The sequence below is a fragment of the Grampus griseus genome, assembly GCF_964374135.1.
Source record: "Grampus griseus genome assembly, chromosome: 13".
Lineage (NCBI taxonomy): Eukaryota > Metazoa > Chordata > Mammalia > Artiodactyla > Delphinidae > Grampus > Grampus griseus.
In genome coordinates this window covers 79,700,356-79,726,276 of record NC_139007.1, presented here as the reverse complement: position 1 = coordinate 79,726,276, position 25,921 = coordinate 79,700,356, and the positions used below count along the sequence as shown (strand labels likewise).

The following is a 25,921-nucleotide window of genomic DNA, read 5'->3' as shown; positions in this document are numbered from 1 at the left end:
GATAAAGAAAATTAAAGGTCAGAAAGTACTGGCCGACAGTCATACATCGGTGACTGTCAGCCAGAACAGAACCCAGGACTCCCTCCCACTGGTTCCATCCATCACGGATCACACGGGCAGTTTCAGACACCAGGGCTCAGCATCTACTCATTGCTGCTCCCTGGCCCCCGTTTTCATACTTCACTGTAAGAAAACCAATCACTACAACATTATTTTCACTTATTCAGTAACAGAGGGAACCTGCCCTCTCCCAGCCCCTGGACTGCTGGGAGCTCATTTGCTGAAGGGGCCTTTCACACAAATCTCTCCAGAGAAAGGGGTGTGAAGACTGATTTCTGCACCCGCCCACACGGAGCTAATCACCATCCTAAGCCTCTGCTCAGTGGGGGTCACGAAGGACGGCTAAGAAACGTCACGGCCTGTAACTGCTCTCCAGATAACCTCAGCACACCTCAGCGCTATGCTAAGACAAACACAGCTCTAAGATGTCGATGAGACTTGCCAAGATGCTCTATGAAATCAGGAAATAACCTTAAACGAAAGGACCCAGTTAACAAACAAGAATCTCAGAAACGAGTGGATTGGTCTTAGGGACTAACTCAAAATAGATGAAGAATACAAAGAGTTTTTAAAAATGAGTTACATTGTCAATTCTGTCACTGACTGAAATTCTAACTTAACCTGAATGGTTCTCTCTGTTCTTTAGTTTATCTGTTTGCAGAAGCAGTTCAAAACCCAACAGCCTGGCAGGTCCGAGAGTTCATAATTACCATTTGTCCTGCTGTAAGGAGGCCATGGATGACAGATTACACAGCAAGTACAAAGTATGTGTTGATTTCTTCGAGCAGTACTCTGTTACAAGTCTTCTCCTGAACCTATAGAAAATACGGGTGAATTTCTCTATAACCGAGGTATATAAAAAGGCTTTCTAACTATGACTCAAAATCCAGATGCAATAAAAGACTGATAAATTTGACTAGATAAATTTTTTTAAACTTTTGTATGGCAAAAAATATAATAAGAAAAGTTAAAAGATCAATAACAAACTGGGAGAAAACATCTGCAATATATATTACAAATAAAAAACTAATATCCCCAATACACCAAGAACTTTTAAAATGTAAAGGTGGCAAAGTAATCAAAAATCCTACGGAAAAACGGACAATGTGACTAGACAACCCACAAGACATAAAAATGACCCTTAAATATTTAAAAAGATGTTCGAATCCACTCATAATAAAGGATATCCAAATCAAAACTACACTGAGTTACCATTTCTCATCTAGAAGATTGGCAAAATTTTTAAAGCTTGAAAATACTTTTTCTGGTGGAAATGCAAAGTGGGTCAATCATCATGGAAAGGAGTCTGGCAAAATCCAACAAAACTACTTATGTTTTCACACTTGAACACAGCAATCCCACTTCTAAGAACTTATCCTGAAGATACACCTCCAACAATACAAAAATACAGGACTTCCTGGTGGTCCAGCAGGTAAGACTCGGTGCTCCCAATGAGGGGGCCCGGGTTCGATCGCTGGTCAGGGAACTAGATCCCCCATGCATGCCGCAACTAAGAGTCTGCAGGCCACAACTAAGAAGTCCACATGCCGCAACTAAGGCCCAGCACAGCCTAAATAAATAATATTAAAAAAAAACCAATATGAAAATATGTATGTACAAGTTATTCACTGCAGCATTAGTTATAATTACAAACTACAGAAAACTCTCTAAATATTCAATATTTAGAGACACTATCCAAATATTTGGACACTATCCAAATAAACTCTGGTACCTTCACACAATGGAGCACCGTGGGCTATAAAAAAAAGATGAGGACATTCTGCATGAGCTGACATAGAGCCACTTCCAGATGCTAAGTAGAAAAGCAAAAGTACAAAAAAGCATATATATACACCTAACACTAATACAATGTTGCCAATTATATCTCAATAAAACAGGAGAAAAAAAATACATAATATGCTCTCTTCTGTTGTGGCAGAAAGTAGAGGCACCCCCAATGACTGGAGTGCATCAAAAGGACACACCAGCTTGAAGAGGCTTCCACTGGCCAAACATGGAATAATTTGAGCAAAACTGGGTCTCAGCAATTTAGTACAATGAGCACTGAAGAAAAAAATTGAAATTCATAAGTTCATACTGGTAATATGTAAATGAATGGATGAATGGGGAGAATGGGGAGCTCTTGCTTACATAGAATGTCCACTGGGAACATTCTGTGGAGGGAGTACTGCAGCTGAAAATCAGCAGTTCGCAACCATCATAATAAAAACTGGCTGAAGCCAGAATCATTAATGGATGATAAACCTATGGAGAACATCCTGATAAGGAAAAGGCTATCTGCGTGGTTTTAAAGTGTCCTCCCATAAAATGCCTGTCAAATGCAAGGGGAAAACATGGTAACTACACAGCAGGGAAACTGGACAACACTTTGGCCAGGTGATCAAAATTAACATCAGCAATGAGGGGCCAATAGATACTATGAGCCTCCACACAGTATCTGAGAAGAAGGCAACATCCAGTATCACTTACAGGGTGTTCAGCTGGGGACAATTAACCTGAATTAAACCCCAAATACAGAAACGTTCTATTAGAGATGGGGAAGGGTATTCTTCTAAAATGCCAATGACATGGGAAAAGAAAAAAGACTGAAGAACTGTTCCTGATTAAAAGGGTGTGAACATACATAATAACTAAATGCAATCTGTGAGCCTAAATTAGATTCTGTACTGGAGAAACAATTTTGACAAAAAACGGAATATACCGCAGAGCAACTAAGCCTTGTGCCACAACTACTGAGCCTGCGAGCCACAACTACTGAAGCCTGTGCGCCCAGAGCCCGTGCTCCGCAACAAGAGAAGCCACCGCAATGAGAAGCCCACGCACTGCCACGAAGAGTAGCCCCTGCTCGCCGCAACCAGAGAAAGCCTGCACGCAGCAACAAAGACCCAACGCAGCCAAAAATAAATATAGAAAAAAAAAAGAGCAATTATATACTCAGAATTTTAACCCAGCTCTGAAAACCACCTGTCTGGGAGACCAAGCATCAGTCTGGTATGGCTTTTGGATGTATCACGATACAGGAGGCACACTGTAATAAATGACACAAACGCTCTCCTACAGAACTGTTGACATTTCAAGATTCCTCACAGGAACTGAAAACAGAGATAGATAATCACAATCTATTTTATTCACACAATTGTTTTTATTGTAATTAAATCGGTTGTAAAATCAGCAGAAGGAAATTCCTTATTTAGTGTAGAAAGAACCAAGGTCATCTGAGGTGATACATTTTTGCAGACAGTCGGGAAGCAAGTCTGTTGTATCCCTCCTCTCACAGACACAGTGCTTTGGCTGTGTGATAATTCATGAAAGGAGAAAACAAGTACAGAATTTTAAAGTCAAATAAGATTTTCTCTTTGACTTGTGAATTATAATTGGCCAATCTCTAGCAGCTGCCTCTTAGAAACTGTATTTTCTAAATGTTAATAGGCCCCAAGTTAGCAATAAATATGAACATTTAGTGGGGAAAAAAAAGGAATACAGACAGTACATTAAAGCATCGAATCAATGTTATCAATAAATCTTCTGAAGGTGATAACTGTACTATCGTGGTTATATGAGAGAATGTCCTTATTCTTAGGATTTATACACTGAAGTATATCAGGGTAAAAAAATCAAGAAATATATTCTCAAATGGTTTGGGAGGGGAAATACACAGACACACACAGACACACACACACACACACACAAGCAAGCACAAGTTAACAACAGGTCAATCTGTGGAAAGACTGCGTGTTTAACCTTGCAACTTTTATGTATGTTTGAAATTGTTTCCAAATAAAAAGGTTTTAGGACCTTGGACAAAAGGCCTTTTAAGTCGTACATTAATAAGCTCTCTGGGGTAAGCATGCAGCTCTGCCATAATCCTCAAAAAGAAGCAGAATCGTCCAAAATGACACCATTCAATATGGTAGCCACGAGCCACATGTAGCAACTGAGCACTTGAGATGTGGCTGATTCAAATTGAGACGTGCCAACTTTCTAGGACTTGATATGAAAAAGAATATAAATTATCCCATTAAGAGTTTCTATACTGATTACATATTGAAATGATATTTTAGACATATTGGGTTACATAAAATATATTATTAAAATAAATTTCACCTTTTTACTTTATAATGTAGCTACTGGAAAATTTAAAATTACACATGTAGCTCACATTGTATTTCTCTTACAATGCTGATCTAAAATATAATAATACCTTTTTTTGAAAAGAGGTGTTTGTTGATCTCTTAAACAAGTATTTCATTACTAGAGAAAAATGTCAAGGAACATTACAGATTCTGACTCCCCTAAGGTGATTTCAATCTTGGAAATAAAGTAGATAATTAGGTTTTTTTAAGGCATAATTAAGGGAAAAGAAAAATTTAAGGCCTAGGAGACAAGAAAGAGCTCTCTGGTCATGTTGTTTAAGTAATTGCCCGATTTGTGGCTAATCTGTAGCAAATTTCCTGAAGAGGAGAAAAAATAAAATCTAAACTCATGAAAATACCAAGCAAATGGGAAGACAAATAGATGGTTTTCACACTTCTGTTTTCAAACTCTGTATGAATAACATCAATTTCCCAAATCCTAAACATTAACTTATAGTATCTTATAAACAAAGCCTTTAAACAGTTACTTCTGCTACCAAGGAGTTTATGAAATAAACTTGACTGACAACGATGTTATTTACAACGTTACTTATTTTTCCGTTTTAAGGTTCTGGCTGACAAACTCTTCCTTAACTCTAAAGGTTTAAGAAGGACATAAAGAGGAGAACTGATCTAAGACGGACAAAACTGGTTTTTGTTTGAAACACTATTTTAGGGATTATACACAGGGAGGAGAAAGGAAGGTCGGGCACGAACTTAAACAGGATTATTTCAGGATAACGAAAAGGTCCCTGGGCCAGACAATTTCTTCTGTATTTTAGTTATCCAAATCTAACCAGGCCAAGTGGAGAAAACAACAAATGTCAGTAAGAATTCTATACAACAGCAACAACGAGGGAAAGAAACCAAACGTGGGTTGCCAGAACGTACGATAAGAACACCCAGCAGTACCGTCTTGGGCAACGTGCATAGGTGTGTTTGTTTTGGAAGTTCGGAGTCAAGCATGTGGACGGAACCAATTAGAATCACCAAACTGACTCACAGCACAGGATCCCGGGCTCTCTCTCCTGACCCACACTCTCCCCACCCACCCCAGACCATATCCCAGAAAGAAGACTTCGATCAACTCTAGACAAAAATCTCCTACTAGAATACGATACCCGCTGCCAGCGCACGTGGATCCATTTCTGCGTTATGTCTAACAGCCTCCCTGCTGAAGGATCAACAGATGCGCCACGCACCCCCGAGGCCACGAGTCAGGCCCCGTGGACTCAGACAGAAGCTGACAGCAGGAATGAGCTCTGCTTAAGACGAAGTCAAGAGTGCCTTGCAGATAAGGAACCAACACAGGTGAGGCGCCCTTAGTCCCAGAATCCCAAACCTATAATAAAACTACTGGCACGAGCCCAGCCTCCCTCGCGGCTGGGACACTCTCATTCTGCTCCTAACCCCTCACCTGCTTCCCACCTCACGCTCCATTCCTGTGTTTTGCCATCATGAGGCCAACTCATGCAGTCTAAGAAAAGAGGCCATGGGTCCACTGTTCTAGCTTCAGAAGGAAATGCAGACAGGTGAAACACCCAAGGATGACAGTGAGTCTAACAACAATTAAGTAAGAACTAAGACTTAATGAGCTCTTCTATGTGCATTGTCTGTGGGTCACATTTTTCAGTCAGCACAACCACTTTAGGCGGCAGGTGTTATGTTCCCTTAGAGATAATGCAACCACAGCACACAGACGGTAAGTACTTGCCCCAAATCACACCAAAAGGGGGTCAACTCAAACCCAAGCAGTCTGGCTCAAGAATCCATAGGTTCAGCTATTAATAAATCATGAACACAGATTCCACAGTTCAGGAAGTATTTCTTTGCCCAGGAATTCAGTAACAATCTCATTCTCATTTGCTCTCATTTTGACATCATGAAGCTTGAAGCTGCTTCCCTAGGAGGCTACTACCAAAAAAATTATTGTCCTGTACTCACATCCCTCTCTCACGCTCTCTAGCAAAAATACACCCAGGGCTTCCCTGGTGGCGCAGTGGTTGAGAGTCTGCCTGCTAATGCAGGGGACACAGGTTCGAGCCCTGGTCTGGGAGGATCCCACATGCCGCGGAGCAACTAGGCCCGTGAGCCACAACTACTGAGCCTGCGCGTCTGGAGCCTGTGCTCCGCAACAAGAGAGGCCGCGATCGTGAGAGGCCCGTGCACCGCGATGAAGAGCGGCCCTCGCTTGCCACAACTAGAGAAAGCCCTCGCACAGAAACAAAGACACAACACAGCAAAAAAAAAACAAAACAAAAAAAACACCCAAAAGATAGCTTGCCATGAGTCTAAAGTACTTTCAGATATGATCATTTATCTTCATTAAGAGAAAAAAATTAGACAAACCAAAGTGCTAAAGGAAAAAAATGAACAATGCCATTATTTTGACAAATTCTATTTTCTTAATAAAATATAATTCTATTATAGTCTGGGTTTTGTTTAGGGAAAATAAATCTGCATTTAATGCCTTTAAGAATCTTTAAAAACTATGTTAACAGGAGATTTCAGATTTAAGACGTCAAAATAAAGACGATCCTAACCCATCCCGTAGAAATCACCTCAACACAAGCAGCATGAGAACACACACAAAAGCCACCTTCGAGGTGCCCTGACCGCAGCATGTGCAGACAGGAAATGGATAAGGAACGTGGCAACTGGCTGCACAAAACTGAGGAAGGCCAAACAGGGCGCCTGCAGAGAGGTGCCTGGGAGAAGGGAGCCCGGAAAGGCTCAGGAATGAGGCTCAGGGACTGCGAGAGGTGCAGGCTGGGCTGAAGCCAGAGGGCCGGCGTGAGCACGTTAGCGCAGGCGCCCACGCAGCCAGATGACGCTCCCGACCCCGGAGCCGTCAGAGACGTCGCCAGGCAATCCTCACCGCAGCGTCAGAGCCTGAAGGCTTAATCCCCTGGCAGAGTGAACCACAGGAAGCAGTCTCGGGGACACTGGGCACAGAGAAGACAAAAACGAGGCCTGACAACTGGGCGTTTTCCGAGAGGTTCAGAGTGTGGAATCTATCTTCCCCTACCCCTCGTAGCTTCTAATCTAGATTCTGTCTCTATGAATTTGACCACTGGAGGTAACTCCAATAAATGGAATCATAGGAAAAAAAAAAAAGTGTGTGGAATCTGAGGGGCTCCAGGCTCAGTCTCAGCTCCATCGATTAGCAAAGGTGCGTCACCTTAGGCAAGCTGCTCAGCATCTCGGCACCTCAGTTTCCTCATCTATAAGATGGTGATAATAAACAGGTTCAAAGTCCTAGAGCCGATGTCAGGATTAAACGAGGTAAAGCTCTGACAGTGGGGCCAGCACACAGCAAGCACTCAGTAAGCATCAGCTCCTCCTCCTGCCCCTCCACTTCTACTATCACGACCTCTCGTCCAGCGCACGCACGCACGCACGCACACACACACCCCCTCCTCAGGCTCTCAGAATGCTGACAGCAGGAGTAAATTCACAGGCAGGCAACCGGAGGGGCCTTATGTAGAGAAACTGAACAGCCCCAGTGAATATGCTTGGCTGCTGGCATTTAGCAGTCACCAACAGAACAGTTGATTCTCCCCCAGGTTATTCCACAGTAAAGCCCATCAGCTGAACTACCCGCGCCCCCCACCCACACACACAGAGGTGACGAAAAGCTTTCCAATACATGACTTCTAAACATCATCATGAAACTTCAGCATAGCTGGGATAATGAGCAGATGTCAGTTTTTTTAAAGGCCACCTATAACTGACTTAGAATAATAATATAATAAGAGCCAATTTCACCAAGTCCCCATGATGTACTAGACACTGCTGTAAATGCTTTACATATAGTAGCTCATTTAGTCCTTACAACAAACACATTTCACAAATGAGAAGATTATGGTACACAGAAATTAAACACCACCCTTAAAGTCACAACACTACTGAGTGATAAAGCTGGGACTCAAACTGCATCCAGCTTCAGGGCCTGAACTCTTAACTATTATGCTTCTCAGTAATAACTCTGCAACTTTGAAGACTATGGAAAAATGCCTTCAAAATTCTGAAGGAACCAACCTAGAAATATATACCTAGCCAAACTGTGCATCAAGAGTAAAGGCAACATGGAGGTATTTTCAGACATACAAGTCTTAAAATTTATGATTTACGAATTCTGTCTTAGGAAATTCTGACCTAAAGATCCAGAAACATGCCTATTTCTGCCTCTTTGCTAGAACAGTTCTCTGTTCAAAATAAGAATTCATAAGAACATTTAAAAGAGCTGCTTCTCAAATACCTCCAGTGTGTAAGTGGCTGCACTCCCGTCTCACTCATAACTGTCTCTCTGCTCATTGTGGTTCACCTCTTCTCGAAGCAGTGTCTTACAGAAGGAAGAACACACACGCATGAATTCAAATCCCAGATCTGTCACTGTCATCATCTAGCTCTATACTTTGGACAACTTCCATAACACCTCTGATCCTCAGGTTCTTCACCTGTATACCAGGGATAGTAAAACAAAGCTGTAGAGAGTTGTTCTGAGGGTTAAACAGTGGACATAAAGCACATAAAAAAAATCGTGGCCATATAATATGTGGCAACTGTCATCAGCAGTAGCAACATTATTTCCTTACAAACCATATCCATTCTCTTGACACGCAGGTCATCTGGGCAGGAATGGCTCTTCTTTCATCATTGCGGAGCCGAAGTCCAGCAGCTTACAGCCTAGCGTGGCCCCTCAAGTATTTACAGAACCCAAAATGAGTAAGTAAATAGAGTATGAAATACTTTAACATCACCATTTATATACACTGCGTTCACTATTTTCAGAGTCCTTTCAAAGGCAGGGATGAAAGACAACCGACTTGACACAGATATTAGCAGTACTCTGTGGATATTTACTTTCCTGTATCTGAATGTTCAACTTCTTAATTGCTAAGAACATAGCTGGCTTCACAGGGTTCCACTGCTCAGTGTGCTGCAATAGCTTACAGTATGATTGCAGATCAGGAGAACTACATAAAATCATGAGTTTAATTATGGAAATGAAAATTAATAGAAACTTATGTGATTAGGCTAATAAAATGTTCTTCAAAAAAAAACCAGAAGTCCTTTCAGAAATATACTCTCATAGATTCTCACGACAACTCTGAAAGAAAGAAATTACTATTTCAACTTAACCATGAGTAAAATAAGGACATGAACAGCTTGGACACACCAGCTAGTTAAGTGGTAGAGCTAGAACTTCTTGGAACAGAGATATAGAAAAACAGGAACAGAGTGGGGAACGGAATAGGCCATCACCACAGGAAGTAAATCACCGTCCTCCCGTCCATCTATCACTGTGATACCACAGTGGGTGACCACAAATCTACCAAAAGTCACTTTTTATGAAGAATTTAGAAGGAAGATAAAAGATTCCCTGTGTCTTCTCACTGGCTTTAATCCAGAATTTGTCAAATTTTCTCTCTGGATTTAGTGTATGACCCTTAAATATGTTGAATCCTGTACAAATGTTTATAAATCAAAAGCAGTTTTCAAATCTCTTTTAAGTTTAAGAAAGCTGACCATCACCATGCACAGTGATGCAAAAACAAGCCCAGGCTCAGCAATCCCCCCGGAGCCCTGGGGCTTCTAGAAAGGAGGGTGAACTAGACACACCACGGAGCATAACAGAAACCTGAGATTCAACTACAAGGGGAGATCATTCTTATAATCCAGAAATTCTCATTCTTTTCAGAATTGTGACCTATGTCATACAGTATTCTTAGGAAAGAGAAAAGAAAACTAAAGTACATCAGATATAAATCAGAATACTTTAACGACACCTGAGACACTAAATATACCCTGGTAAGCAGAGCCCTCCACAATGGGTTAACAACAGAGTTTAAGTCAAAAGATCTGTGAGTAGGCTTGTACAGCATGGTGTGAAGGAGAGAGGAAGGCATGTTTCAGACATCACTTGGAAGTCGAATACAGTGGGAGGCCTTGCTAATAACTGGATCTGGGAAAAAGGAAACGGCAGGGAGGTTGCTGCGCGTACAGCGTACGGTGTGACTCACTGGCCAGCCATGGGGCCATCTCCTGAGATGGAGAAGACAGATGGAGGCTAAAGGGGCAGGGGGAAAAGGAGTTCTCTCTTAGAGGGCCTACAGTTTGGGAAGCCTAGTGACTGATGTCCAATTCTGTATCTCATATAACAAATCGTAGAACAGAATCTGGAACTAGAAGGTGATGGCAGGTGGAAGATATAAATTCGGAAACCATCAGCATATAGGTAGATTTAGCACCAACTTGGAGAGATTATCTAGAAACAGATGCATCCCTGGGGCCCTCCAACATTTATTAACAATGAGGTGAAAATAGGCAGAGCCAGCAAAAAGGGTGGAAAGTAGAGGCCAGACAGGTAAGAGGAAAATCAGGAGAGCCTGGTGTCCTGGAAAGCAAGAGAAAATAACGTTTCAACTCCACTGAAGGCTTCCAAGACAGCAAGTGCAATAAAGTGGCCTACGGGTTTAGCAACGTGGGGTCATTGGGAATGTGACCATCTCAGTGGAGTGGTGGGAAAAGAAGCCCCACTGAAGTGGGCTAACAAGTTAAAGGAAATTAAAATAAACGAATGACATTTTAAATAGTAGGAGGTGAGGAAATTAAGACACGAGAACAGACAATCTTCACTAAGTTTACCAATCTACACAAGCAGGTAACTGTAATAAGGCATTACCAGGGCAAGCACAGAAGTCTGTTCGGTGTACAGTGTACAGCCTGGGATGGGGAGTGGGGGTGGGCAGAGGGTCAGAAAAAGCTTCTCAGAGAAGAAGTAACCAGATCCAGGAACCCAGGAGACACCGTTCCTACAGTGGATGTGTCCCTGTAATGAAACAAATCCCACCAAACACGCATGGATGCCTGTCCGTACTTAAGTGAAGAAAATCTCTTTAAATGAAGAATCAGTGACTAACTTGCATGTCATCAATAATAACCGTAATGAATTGTTTTCTAAAAGAAAAACATTCCCAAGTTTTTCAGCTGTGAAACAGCAGATCACGAGACCTGACGTGCGCAGTTTGGTCATCCCATGGCCAGAAGACAGTAAAATCCTGCGACAGTTCTTGACTAGAGTTTTTAGGGTATGTCAGGGTGGGGGCAGGGGGACTTGGCTCCTCGAGTGGAAGGCCAGTGAAGATAAGGTAACTAAGCAATGGACAGAGATGACTTAAACGTCAGCCTTCCTGAAAATGAAAAAACATAAAACTCTTCAGAGGTTGCTTTTCATGATTCCCTTAAAGGAAGATACAGACTCATAATCATGTACTCAAAATCCCTGCAGCCAGGTAAGTTTTGAAATTCAGAGTTTTTGAAATTTTAGGCCTGAAAACAGGAGACACCAGCAATACACAACACCCCCAGCAGGGTCTGGGCAGCACGCATAATAAAAACATAAACATTTCTGCAGCCGACATGACAGGATGAGGACAAAAAATAGCCTCACATCAGTTCATGTCTTGCCATTAAATGAGTCATGCAAAAACTTTCCATTTTCAGAGTCCTTAGATTTCACAACTGTGGTTAAGGGACTGAGAACTTACACCTAACACAAGTTTTAAGAAAATAAAGGTACACTGAAGGAGAATGGCGGAGCTCTGGGATCCAATTCCAGCTCTCCTCCATACGAGCTGTATGAACTTAGGCAAACCAGTTAGCATCCATAAACCTTAGCTTTCTGACCTGTAAAATAGGAAAGTGATATCTATCCCTAAGTCTACTGTGAAAACCACATGAAGTAATTTGGTTGCAAGGCACCTGATACTATGTCTGGCCCTTGGCAGTAGGATGAATAAACATCCCAGTTTGCCTGTGATTTTCCAGTTTTAGCACTGACAGTCACACATGCTGGGAAACCAGGATGGCTGGTCACCCTACTTGGCAGGCACTCAATAAATAGGAACTATTCTAATGTTAAGAATAGAAATTAGCACAGGAAACGATTACAGTATCATGTAATAAACCATAATGGAAAAAAATATGAAAAAGTATGTATGTATATATAACTAAATCACTTTGCTGTACATCAGGAACTAACACAATATTGTAAATCAACTATACTTCAATTAAAAGAAAAATTAAAAGTAAAAATACAAAATGGAAAAATCACATGAAATAGCTTCAGTAGTGAAATATCCATGTCACTAGGAATTATAATCACCTCTTTTGTGGTAGGCACAATTCTAAAACAGCAGCCCCTGGTGTGCACACCCTATATGATTCCCTCACCTGGAGTGTGGGTGGGTCTGACCTAATCAGATGTACCCTTTTTCAGAGATGGAAAGTCAGACTCCAAGCTACAGCAGATGCTCTCCTGCTGGCCTTCAAGATGCAAACAGCCACGTTACGGAGAGGGCCATGTGGCAGGAGTGGTGGGCGGCCTCTAGGAGCTGAGGGCCTCAGTCCTACAGCCGCAAGGAACTGATTTCTGCCAAAAACCTGAATGCGTCTGAGGGGTACCCCAGCTTCAGAGGAGCTCACAGTCCCTGATGCCACCATGAGACCCCAGGCAGAGGACCCAGCCCAGACTTCAGACCTACACAACTGTGAGATAAGAAGTGGGTGTTGTGAGCCACTAAGTCCATGGTGATTTGTTGCACAGCATTAGAAAGATATCTCTTATCCCAGGGATGCAAGGATTCTTCAATATTCGCAAATCAATCAATGTGATACACCACACTAACAAATTGAGGAATAAAAACCATATGATCATCTCAATAGAGGCAGAAAAAGCTTCTGACAAAATTCAACACCGATTTATGGTAAAAAACTCTCCAGAAAATGGGCACAGAGGGAACCTACCTCAACATAATAAAGGCCATATATGACAAACCCACAACAAGCATCATACTCAACGGTGAAAAACTAAAAGCTTTTCCACTAAGATCAGGAACAAGACAAGGATGTCCACTCTCGTCACTATTATTCAACATAGTTTAGCAAGTCCTAGCCATGGCAATCAGAGAAGAAAAAGAAATAAAAGGAATACAAACTGGAAAAGAAGAAGGAAAACTTTCACTATTTGCCAATGACATGATACTATATACATAGAAAATCCTAAAGATGCCACCAGAAAACTACTAGAATTAATCAGTGAATTTGGTAAGGTTGCAGAATACAAAATTAATGCACAGAAATCTCTGGCATTCCTATACACCAACAACTAGAAATCAGAAAGATAAATTAAGGAAACACTCCCATTTACCATTGCAACAAAAAGAATAAAATATCTAGGAATGAACCTGCCTAAGGGGGTGAAAGACTTGTACTCAGAAAACTATAAAACACTGATGAAACAAATCAAAGATGACATAAACAGATGGAGAAATGTACCATGTTCTTGGATTGGAAGAATCAATACTGTGAAAATGACTATCCTACCCAAAGCAATCTACAGATTGAATGCAATCCCTATTAAACTACCAATGGCATTCTTCACAGAATTAGAACAAAAAATTTTACAATTCGGATGGAAACACAAAAGACCCCGAACAGCCAAAGCAATCTTGAGAAAGAAAAACGGAGTTGGAGGAATCAGTCTCCCCAACTTCAAACTGTACCACAAAGCTACAGTAATCAAGACAGCATGGTACTGGCACAAAAAGAGAAATATAGGATAGAATGCCCAGAGATAAACCCATGCACATATGGGCACCTAATTTACGACAAGGGACAATGCAGAAAGGACAGCCTCTTCAATAAGTGGTGCTGGGAAAACTGGACAGCTACATGTAAAAGAATGAAATTAGAACACTCCCTAACACCATACACAAAAATAAACTCCAAATGGATTAAAGACTTAAATGTAAGGCCAGACACTATAAAACTCTTAGAGGAAAACATAGGAAAAACACTCTTTGATGTAAACCACAGCAAGATCTTTTTTGGCCCATCTCCTACAGTAATGGAAATAAAAACAAAAATAAACAAATGGGACTTAATTAAACTCAAAACCTTTTGCACAGCAAAGGAAACCATAAACAAGACAAAAAGACAACACTCAGAATGGGAGAAAAGATTTGCAAATGAAACAACAGACAAAGGATTAATCTCCAAAATATACAAATGGCTCATGCAGCTCAATACGAAAAAAACAAACAATCCAGTTAAAAAATGGGCAGAAGACCTAAACAGACATTTCACCACGGAAGACATACCGATGGCCAAGAGGCACATGAAAAGATGCTCAACATCACTAGTCATTAGAGAAATGCAAATCAAAACTACAATGAGGTATCACCTCACACCGGTCAGAATGGCCACTAACAAAAAAGCTAGAAACAATAAATGCTGGAGAGGGTGTGGAGAAAAGGGAACCCTCTTGCACTGTTGGTGGGAATGTAAATTGATACAGCCACTATGGAGAACAGTATGGAGGTTCCTTAAAAAACTAAAAACAGAACTACCATATGACCCAGCAATCCCATTAGTGGGCATATACCCTGAGAAGACCATAATTCAAAAAGAGTCATGTACCACAATGTTCACTGCAGCAGTATTTCCAATAGTCAGGACATGGAAGCAACCTAAGTGTCCATCGACAGATGAATGGATAAAGAAGATGTGGCACATATATACAATGGAATATTACTCAGCCATAAAAAGAAATGAAATTGAGTTATTTGTAGTGAGGTGGATGGACCTAGAGTCTGCCATACAGAGTGAAGTAAGTCAGAAAGAGAAAAACAAATACCGTATTCTAACGTATATATATGGAATCTAAAAAAAAAATGGTACTGATGAACGCTAGTTGCAGGGCAGGAATAAAGAGGCAGACATAGAAAATGGACTTGGGGACATGGGGTGCGGGGGGTGAAGCTGGGGTGAAGTGAGAGTAGCATCGACATATGTACACTACCGAATGTAAAATAGTTGGCTGGTGGGAAACAGCAGCATAGCACAGGGAGATCAGCTCGGTGCTTTGCGATGACCTAGAGGGGTGGGATAGGGAGGGTGGGAGGGAAGCTCAAGAGGGAGGGGATATGGGGACATGTGTATGCCTATGGCTGATTTGCTTTGTTGTGCAACAGAAACTAACACAGTATCGTGAGGCAATTATACTCCAATAAAGATCTATTAAAAAGAAAAAGAAAAATATGTCTTTTAAGAGAGCATCCAGTTCAAAATTACAGGTAGGTGTGTGTGTGTGTGTGTGTGTGTGTGTGTGTGTGTGTGTGTAGTAAGGACAGAAGAATCTGTAAACCAAAATTCCTTGCATGAAACTACCTTTTTTTAATATGAAAAGTCCAAATCCAAAAGAAGTTTCTTACACAACTGAAACTTTTCATACAACCATGGTAGGGGTATCAAACGGCACAATCACTTTGGAAAACTGTTCCTGGCAATTCCTGTTACACCTAAATGCATGCCCACTGTGCAACCTGGAAACCTGTCATGAGTGCACAGGTCCACAAGAAGGCACGCACACGAATGTTCGGAGCAGGTTTCACCAAGACAGCAAGAAACTGGAAGCATTCCAAATGCCCACCATTTGAAGAATGGAGGAATGGAAAAACTGTGGTGTCCTCCTTCAGTGGAAAACTAACATCAGTTAAAAGGAACAAACTAACAGCACACATGACAAGGATGAATCTCACAGACACAATGTTGAGTGAAAGAAGCCAGACACAAAGAGAATAAAATGAATGATTCCACTTACATGAAGTTCAAGCACAGGCACAACTGATCTGTGATGACACAGCCAGAGTCTGGGTCACCTCTCAGTGGGCTGTAGGGCCTGGGAAGGGGCAGCAGGTACCTGTGAGAGGTCCTGGAAACGTTCTACACCCTGATCTGGGGGAGGGTTACATGGGTGACTGCGTATGTACATAATCACTGAGACGTACGTATGCGTACGGGTAATGCACTTTCCTGTATGCTACCCTTCAAAAATACTCTTCCCCTTTATAACGACTAACCAAAAACCATCTAGTGACAATTTAAGGTGGATTCCTCATGAGAAACTAGTGAACAGTGAAGCATGAATATGGTTAACACGCTATGCAAGTACAACTCTTCTTGTAAACACACTGCTCACTAAATGCTGGTTGAAGGAATTTCAAAGATAATGACCATGGTTATGTTTCAGAAGCCCAGAGGAATCTATACGCATGTATACATATATATATAATGTCCTCAACAGAATATACCCCATAGATGTGAAAAACCATGACTCTTGTCCAATTACTCCTTTCACCTCTGTCCAATTAATTCATTTGTTTACCTCCCACTACAAGAATACAAGCTAGGTGTTACACCATCACAAAGCATGCAGATGTGAACTGTGCACGGCCAAGCCAGCACCACTTCCATGGCCTGCACTCCCCATCTGACACTGGGGCAGTGACTCTTTGCCATGGATACAGGCGACCATAAAGGCTCAGAGCATGACAGGCAGGTTAGGATCGTCTCATCCAACCTCACACCTGGTCAGAAAGCCGCCCTGGTGTCCCTGCCAGGGGGCAGCCCACCCACCGCAGGGAGAGGAGGACCAGGGACGCTGGAGAGGTGACACAGCCCGCCGGGAGCTGTGTCTCTGACTGGGACACACACACAAGACAGGGTTCACGTTTGAAAAGTCTCCCTCAGCAGCAAGTCTGAGAAACTGGAATCCATGCAGGATGGGCTCAAATCCACTGCTAGTGACCAGACCAAAAGGGAAACAGAAGCCCGCTCACCTCGCTGTTGTGGCCCCGAAGGTTGAAGTTGATTCTCTGCGGAGTGTTCCTGTCCCGGCGGCAGTGGCTGGAGGTGAAGGTCACGCCAACAACGCCGCGCCCGTTACCCGTGGCCAGCCAGCCCTCCTCGTAGTAGCGCCTTCTGCACACGGGCTTCTCCTTCTCACTCTTGGGGACGCGGCCCTTCCAGGACAGGCAGAGGATGTTGGAGTCACTGCACAGGACAGGCCCATGCTCCACCGCTGCATACATACTTTTTTTTGAAGAACCGTTTTACTTAAAAAGTAATGCTGAATGCTGAAAAATTGCTTCCACTGACAGATCGATGTTATTTTTGTGGTTGGCTTGCGCTGTTTTCCCTGACCCCCTTTTAAGACTGACCCGGTTCTAATTAGAAGGTCAGTATTTTATAAAGATCCACCAAATGCATAGTGAAAAAATTCCTCTAGAAAAGATGACGGCAGTCCGCTAAGAAAAGGTAATGCTTAAAAACAACGTGGGGTCCATTTTTATGTTCAAGTCCTCAGAGGAAGAGAGGGCTGACCCTTTGGAGAAAGAGCATTGTTAACAAGTGGTGATAAAGAAACTGAGTGTTCTTCTTTTCACTCAACTTGGTTCTTCTTATTCAGCCTGAGATTCCAGTTTAGTGTAATGTGATTCCAGAGACAAAGGGCTGCAAATACATAGATTTCAAGTAACTTAAGGCTTTGAGAATCCCTCGAGCTGGAATCTTCTCTTCAAAAGCTCAGATGCAGAGACAGAATACATGGGGATCATCTTCCTTCTGAAGCCACCCTCTGGCTTGTTTTCTCAACTAGACAAATCTCTGCTGCTAAAGCTGAAAAAGATTGCATAAAGGGAAAAAAAGGCACACAAACCGTGCAAAACAGACCAGAGTTTGTGCAGACAGCAGTCCAAATTTTAGGAGAAAAAAGGACTCTTTCCCCACTGTTCAGAACCAGAAACCTCCAACTTCGAAGCCCAACCTGGCTTCCCAGCAGGTGGCTGCGTCCCCGGGGAGGGCCCCTCTGCAGGCCGACGCACCCCTCGGTGCCATAGAGGCGGGTGAGAAAGCCCCTTCCCTCAGCAGAGCCAGAAGGCTCTAAAGCTCTCACGGGAGGGAGTCTGAGTGTGGGCCCCCCGCGAATCCTAAATACTCCTGCTGGCAAACGGGAGCCAAGCTGGGCTGCAGGCTGTGTCTCCTCCCTTCCTACCCTAGTCACTTCTCCCCTTTCCACTCGTAAAGATTACATACTTTTCCATCTTGAAGGAAAAAAACTAATCTCAGAATTAAGTCCATCAAGTAGCCTTCCTCTTATATACAAAGATTCCTAGCCTCAACACGGAAGGGAATCCCTTAAAACGGAAAACACAGGTGAGAGTCAGCTTCCTCCCCACTGTCTCCCTACAAAGCGACCATGTTCGGCTGACGGGCACCTTCCTGATCACCTCCAGAGACCGTCTCCAAATGCCACGTGCACAGTCCAGGGAAAGAAGCTTTACTCGGATGCTCCTTGATAATTAGTTTGTAATTATCAGTTTCAACTGCTACCTTAAGGTATTATCCTATAGGTATAGGAAAGGAAAAGGGAAGTAATAAATTAAAATTTCTGGAATACAGTTAACTGAAAAAAGGCAAAGGAATCAGTTCACTGTTCAAACTTGTCCCATCATACCCTAACTGGCTTCCCTCCAGTCATAACCACACAGTAAGAGCCACTCTTCGGTCCAGAATTTTCACCTCTGTCCAAATCACCAGACCCACTGAAAAATAAAGTGCAAAAAGCACTGCATGCTCCCCTCTGCAATGCTTGAAATCACACTTCTCCCTCAGTCACCTTCTCACTTAGTTCCTTCTTTAAACTGGAGAGGTATTTTTGAGGCCTGATCTGTGCAAGTTTTTTTTTCTTCTTTTTGCAAACCTTCTTCACCCGTGAAGACCATATGGAAAACTGGCCATTACTGATGTATTTTTCTCCCCGGGCTCCCAAGCCCAGTGGTGTCAAGTTGCTCCATCTGATTCTTAAATTAATTTTCATCAGTTGTAAAACTCTTCAAGTGCACACAAGAATGAGCCTGCCTTCTCGTGTAAAGGTGTGTGCACAGAAAGAAGGTTTTAAATAGACACAGACATACACTCTTCAACTGGCACACAAAACGTCTGCTTTCCCAGTCATTTCAGGAACCATGGGATTAATCACAGCTTGAAGGCCCTGGAGTCTTACAAATCTGTAAAACAAAATAGGACATAAAAAAAAGAACTTTAAAATATTGAAGAATAAAGGTTCTAATACACCTTTTTTCATGAACATATGAATATCGTATAATAACATCGTAATCACTGTAACTGAAATCAGAGACCCGTCTGGACACTTACATATATCAAATGGAGCAACTGACTGGTAAAATTCGAATAGTAAAAGGGTGCTCCTCGCCAGCTTACAGACAACATGCGACATGAGGCGTCTGAGCGCCAGGTACCATTTACTAAATTTGCCCGCAGCTGTGCAGAGTGAATGAAATAACACCTAAGACTGTCCTTCCTAGGACCGTGAGCCCTGAAGGTGCACCTTTACCACCCAGAGGTCATCAGCCTGAGTTCGGCAGGCATCTTCAAAGAGGAGGCAGGAGAGCCTCAGGCAAGTTCTCTGAATTGATGTTTTCACTTTCAGTAAAAAACAATCCCTGAAGACACAAGGCAGCAAAGGCCTTTAACTGCCGGCAGGTCACAGAGCAAGGCACAGCTGTCTTCTCGGCTTTTACGTCGTCTACCAGAACACAGTCCTAGAGAATCTACCTCCAGCAAACCCATCCCCTCTTCCTTCCTGCTGCCTTCAGTCCAGGCCCACATCACATCCGCAAAGACACTGGACAACTTGATCCCTAACTTCCCCACACCACCCCACCTTCCAGAGGACGCTCAGAGCGATCTTTCTAAAATTCAAGGCTGCCCCAAGAGCCTGGACTGTTCTCGCCCCGCCCAGGCAGTCTCCCACCCCCACCCCACCCCCACCCCGGAGAGCTAGCTGAAACGGACAGCCCACCCCCACCCCCAAATACCTGACACGGAAGGTCAAGGGCTGGGCCTCAGTATCTGCATTTCTAACAAGCTCCTGAGAGACGCTAACACTGCTGGTCTGGGACCAGCTTTGAGAACCACTGGCCTATGAGATCAAGTCCCAGCAAGACCCCTTAGGATGTGATTTCAACCTGTCCTCTTCTGCCACAGCCTCCACGTCCAGCCTGTGCTGCAGCCGTCGCCCTCTGGCCACTCCCTGAACCATGTCCCCAAGTACTGAGTGCCCCCTCTCCTTCATGTCTCCACACCTGCTGCTCCTTTGCCCAGCCAGCCCACACCCCCTCTAACACCCACCGAACACCCCCTCTCCCATGAAGCTTCCCAGAGACTCCGTACTAACCCGTGCAACAGTCTTCCTCTCGCTGCGTCTAGAGGCTGGGAGCCTACCCTTCTCGTCCCTGGCAAGGAGCTTAGCACAAACAAGTTACTCAGTAAAAGTCTGTAAGAGGATGCAGGCGGGGGCAAGGCAGCAGCTACAGATAATTTCCTGGAGATACCCTAATTCAGGTGAGTCACAGGACATATACTTCCTATGTGCCTAAAATCAAAACAGATTCTCTCAGGAAGCACTTGTACCCAAGGGGAAAAAGTGAAAACAAATGCTATAAAATTCAAATTGTGCCATGTCCTTCCTCCTGAAAGTCTAATGTCACTGTATAATACTCCCTTAGTCCCTACCCTGGCCTGGGGACAGCACCACAGAGGGGAAAAGCAAAAGCGACTTCTCAAGACCCAGCAATATATACACAGGGTTTAAACTATTTAAGAGCATAAGCCACAATTACTAAAGCACCCACATTAAACACGACAATGTAAACCATCAGTTCCCTCACACTGTCCTGGAGGGAGAGGGGTCTATAACGTCAAAATTATTTTCAAAATAAAACTAAGACATTATTTGTCTTCTTCACGGCATTGACAATTTCTATCAACGGTGTGACAGCAACAGTGGGTCAAACTATCAGCCAGCTCTGTGACACAAATAAAGGCCCAGCACCAGCCAGCACCAGTGCTCATCAGAGTTTTTTAAATGCCAGCTTCACTTAAGAATGTTCTTGGGACTTGGCTGGTGGTCCAGCAGTTAAGACTCTGCACTCCCAGAGTCTTAACAGGGGGGCCCAGGTTCGATCCCTGGTCAGGGAACTAGATCCTACATGCCGCAACTAAAGATCCCGCACGCCGCAACTAAGACCCGGCACAGCCAAGTAAATAAATAAATATTAAAAATAAAAAAAGTTCTTAGTGCAGCAGTAAAAATTATTAATTTATTAAATCTCACCCCTTGAGGACATGGTTGTTTAATATTCTGTGTTTCAAACAGTAAATACACACATAGCACTTCTGCTGACTATAGCACCACAGTGGTAATCCTAAGAAAAAGCGCTTGTGCTATAGTTTAAGTTATGGGCTGAGCAAACTGCTTTTTCATGAAATGCCATGTTTACTGGAAAGAATGAATGACAAATTATGGTCATTTAGGCTTGGGTCTTTGGCAGACATTTTTCTCTAATGTGAACAAAGTGAGCTGTCACTTTAAAGAAAACAACTGATGGTATTTGTTGCTGATAATAAAAGTAGAGCTTTCAAGTTAAAACTAGAATTGTGGGAAAACCAGCATCTATCACTATGAGCTTGATAGCTCCCCAAGATTTAAAGACACTCTGCAAGCAACAGAAGGTGATATTAATAAATGTGAATTTCTGACAGTATATTTCATAGTGTGTCAATATTCGGAAGATTCACATAATTTGCTGAAGCAATATTCTTCAAATGACCAGTGAATGATGATACCAATTATGCTTGACAGAGCCATTCAAGGTGCAAGAAAGACAAATGGATTTTAATGTAACGAAGTACAAAAAAGTCACTGATATATTTAAAATTCTCCATTGCTACTAACCTTTAAGAAACTACCATTTGTTGAGTTTAGTACAGTATCAAAGAAAAATATTCATGATTAGCTGAAAAGACTATTAAAATACTCTTCCCTTTTCCAGCTACATATCTGTGTGAGGTCAGATTTTCTTCAGACATTTCAACAAAAACAGCACATTGTAACACTGAATGCAGAAGCATAATGGGAATTCAACTATCGTTTCAATAAATCAGACATTAAAGATATTTTACCAAAATGTAAAATAATGCTACTCTTCTCAGTAATTTTTTTAGTCAGAAAATAGTCATTTTTCATAAAAAATATATTATTTATAATATTTATAGGTTTATTGTTTTTAAATGAATTAGTAATTTTTTTTAATTTCTCAGTTTTAATTTCTAATATGGTAAATATCAAGAGCTAACACCCACATAATCAAAAGCTCTTTTCGGACTTCAATAATTTTTGAGACTACAAAGGGGTCCTAAAACCAGAAAGGTTACAAATCACTGACATATGCTAACTCTCCAGAATATAAGCCTTAAATAACTGTTGAAATAAAGTATGTAGGATAAATTTCCATAGTAAAAGCACAGACAAAAGTATTTCATTTTATATATGCTGCTAATGGTTTTTAATCAAACTTTTAAAATTACAGAGTGCCATATACGCTAGACAAAATAAGGCAGATCATTTAAGGAAAAATGACATGCTCCTTTATTATTTCTCAAATGGATAACAGATACAAAAATCTAACAACAAAAAAACTACCATCATAGTCTCCTAATTACTGAAAGGCTGGTGCCTATCTTAGTGCTACCGTTAATAGAAATAGGTGATGTTGGATACTTCCCTTCTGTCTTATTTTCTCATCAGGATGAGAAAATAAGGCTCTAACTGATTAACTAGTTTCTGAGGGAAGCTGACTGTCAAATCAACACTAGTAAAGGTGTTTGGTATAAAAAGATTAAAAAGCAACTATTCAACTGAAAGCAGGGCTCGGAACAGATATTTGCACATCCATGTTCAAAGCAGCACTATTCACAATAGCCAAAAGGTGTAAGGAACCCAAGTGTCCTCAGACAGATGAATGAGTAAACAAAATGTGGAAAAACATACAATATTATTCAGCCTTAAAAAAACTGAAATTCTGTCTGACACATGCTGCAACATGGATGAACCTTGAAGACATTGTGCTGAGTGGAATAAGCCAGACACAGAAGGACAAATACATGTAAGTATGAGTCCACTTATATGAAGTATCTAGAGTAGCCAACTTCATAGAGACAGCGGAAGTGGTGGCTGTGAGGGGCTGGGGGCGGGGAGACAGGAGAGTCATTATTGAATGGGTACAGAGTTGCAGTTTGGGATGATGAAAAAATTTTGGAGATGGACAGTGGTGAGGGCTGCATAATAACGTGAATGTACTTCTATTAAGGCCATTGAATTGTACACTTAAAAATGATAAAAATGGTAAATTTTGTTACGTATATCTCACCTCAATTTTTAAAATCAGGTGAGAAAAGCAACTATTCATACAAAGTTTTTTGATAACAGACTGAAAGTAAATACTCAGTTTGGCATTATGATGTTTTTTACCCTAAAACTGTAATACAGGCCCATGAGCCATCCTTGGAGGCTTTCATTAGGAAGAAACAATGCTAACCTCTGAATTCTGGCCCAAACCTGCTTCTGTTAATTACAGCTTATTTTCAGACTATTCCTATAGTAAATCACTGAAAAATCCATTCTATTCTATCAACTCTACTATAATCTGCTTTTAGAAGATTACAATCTTAAAGCAAATAATACATGTGCCTGATTGAATTAATAACCTGACAGCGATCTAGGAGACAGTAAACATGTAAGATGCCTCACACTCTAACTTCCCATACTATCCAGTCCTAATGGCAAATTAGGAGCCCGAGAATTTGGGAAAGTACAACTTAGGGACAGAATTGTACATCATCAAGAAAATTCTGTACTAATTACAGGCACTCCTGGATTAATCAACCAACAAATGTTAACTGAACATCTATTATGCAGGAGGCCCCTGTGCTGCACTTGCTGCCCCTCTTGCCCCCGGTTAGATATTCTGTTTTCTAACTAAAGTTATTTCACTACAGGTTATTCTGTTTTATCTGATTCCTACTTTCCACCAACATGGATAAAATCTACTATTGGGGGGAATAAAAATGCATTTGTCACTTGTTTTAGTAGTCACCTGAAAGGGGAGAGGGGGTTGGAAACTGTGCCTGGGGAGGGCGCACACAGTGGTACTGCTGGGACGCTAGCAATATTCCATATATTCCATGTCTTGATCTGGGTGGTAGTTCCGGGGTGTTCACTCCATAATTATTCTTTACTACACCTCTATGTCTGACATATTCTTCTCCATGGATGGTACATCTCACAATAAGCAGGTTTAACGCACTGTGAACTATATTAGGCATCAGTTCTCTGGGGCTTTATGATAATTTAAATCAATTATTAAGAGAGTTTTTTTAGTTATTATATACAACCTTAATGAGTACTCTCTGAATCTAGAAAATCCCAAAAAAGTATCAAAAATGGTATTTTAATTCTCAAGCTAAGAAAGTATCCACAAAGAAAAAACATATTAGGAGTAACAAATGGATATAAGAAAATTTCAGAATAAAGCTCTATTTCTTTCTAAAGGATAAAAATTTATACAGTAGTTAGGCAGAAGACTGAGATGAGAAGCGGAGAGTAGATTTTAGGAAAAAATACATAGATGTTGTTAGATAAATGCAAAACAGGAAAAAAAAACAAAGTAGAAACTTTTGTATAAAATATTCCCAACAATCTAATAAGCTTTTGACTACAGAGTTGTTTGCAGGTTTGAGCAAAGAAAAGGATATAAACATGAGTTTTGCTGATTGGTGATGTAAATTAAGCACACCTGCTGTCCTGGGTTGAGCTCCACGGCAGGGTGGAGGGAGGGTGGCTGCCGCCGCACCGGGGCTCCCCTGATGCCTCCTTTCCACAGACAACAACAGGTCCTGAACTCCACATTTCTTTTCTTTTCTTTTTTTTTTTCTTTTGCGGTACGCGGGCCTCTCACTGTTGTGCCCTCTCCCGTTGCGGGGCACAGGCTCCGGACGCGCAGGCTCAGCGGCCATGGCTCACGGGCCCAGCCGCTCCGCGGCATGTGGGATCTTCCCGGACTGGGGCACGAACCCGCGTCCCCCGCATCGGCAGGCGGACTCTCAACCACTGCGCCACCAGGGAAGACCTCCACATTTGAAAGTAACTACACTGACCTGCCTCTAATTACAGTCACTCCTTTCCCTGGGGAATTTTCCACACCCCACAAACATCAAGGGAGTTTTAACTGGCTCCTAATTAGTTTCGATAGCTGCCTGGAGGCTAGTTCAAATCTGCCTTCCAAGACTGCCTTTAAAGGTAGGGATATTCTCAGATGGACCTAGAGAGTATTACGCTTAGTGAAATAAGTCAGAGAAAGACAAATACGGTGTATGTTATCACTTATAAGCAGAATCTAAAAAATAAAACAATTGAATGTGTACAACAAAACAGAAACAGACTCACAGATATAGAAAACTATTTACCAGGGGGGAGAGGTAAGGGGGAGGGGCAAAAGAAGGGTAGGGGACTGTGAGGTACTATGTATAAAACAGATAAGCAATAAGGATATATTGTACAGCTCAGGGAAATACAGCCATTATTTTATAACTTTATATGGAATATAGTCTATAAAAACACTGAATCACTATGCTGCACACCTGAAACTAATATAATATTATAAAACAACCACACTTATTTTTTTAAAAAATCAATGTCAAACAGCCTAGGGGGCAGGAAGAGAGGGCGAGAAGGTCCAGACACTCCCAGCAATCAACTGTCACTTGGCTACTACCTACATATGCAGGGAAACAGCTACACACATGAAACATCTACAACACCACTGCAAAGATAATGGAGTTTAATAATGATTTAACATATTTTATCGTGGTATTCTCTAGATCTTAATTCTCAAAACATGCTAGTGAGATAATAACTAAAGACACATATGCATGGTGAT

At 41.9% G+C, this 25,921-nt stretch overlaps 1 protein-coding gene across 2 annotated transcripts in view; it reads right to left on the bottom strand.

Annotated features, from left to right (window-relative positions):
- Positions 1–25,921, bottom strand: part of TULP4 (TUB like protein 4) — a 224,321-nt gene that overhangs the window by 148,129 nt on the left and 50,271 nt on the right. For both annotated transcript variants that reach the window (XM_082669193.1, XM_082669194.1), the window contains exon 2: positions 16,901–19,129. In XM_082669193.1, the coding sequence (XP_082525319.1) occupies positions 16,901–17,152 (252 nt within the window). In that variant the 5' untranslated portion in view covers positions 17,153–19,129. The remainder of the gene's footprint in view (positions 1–16,900; positions 19,130–25,921) is intronic.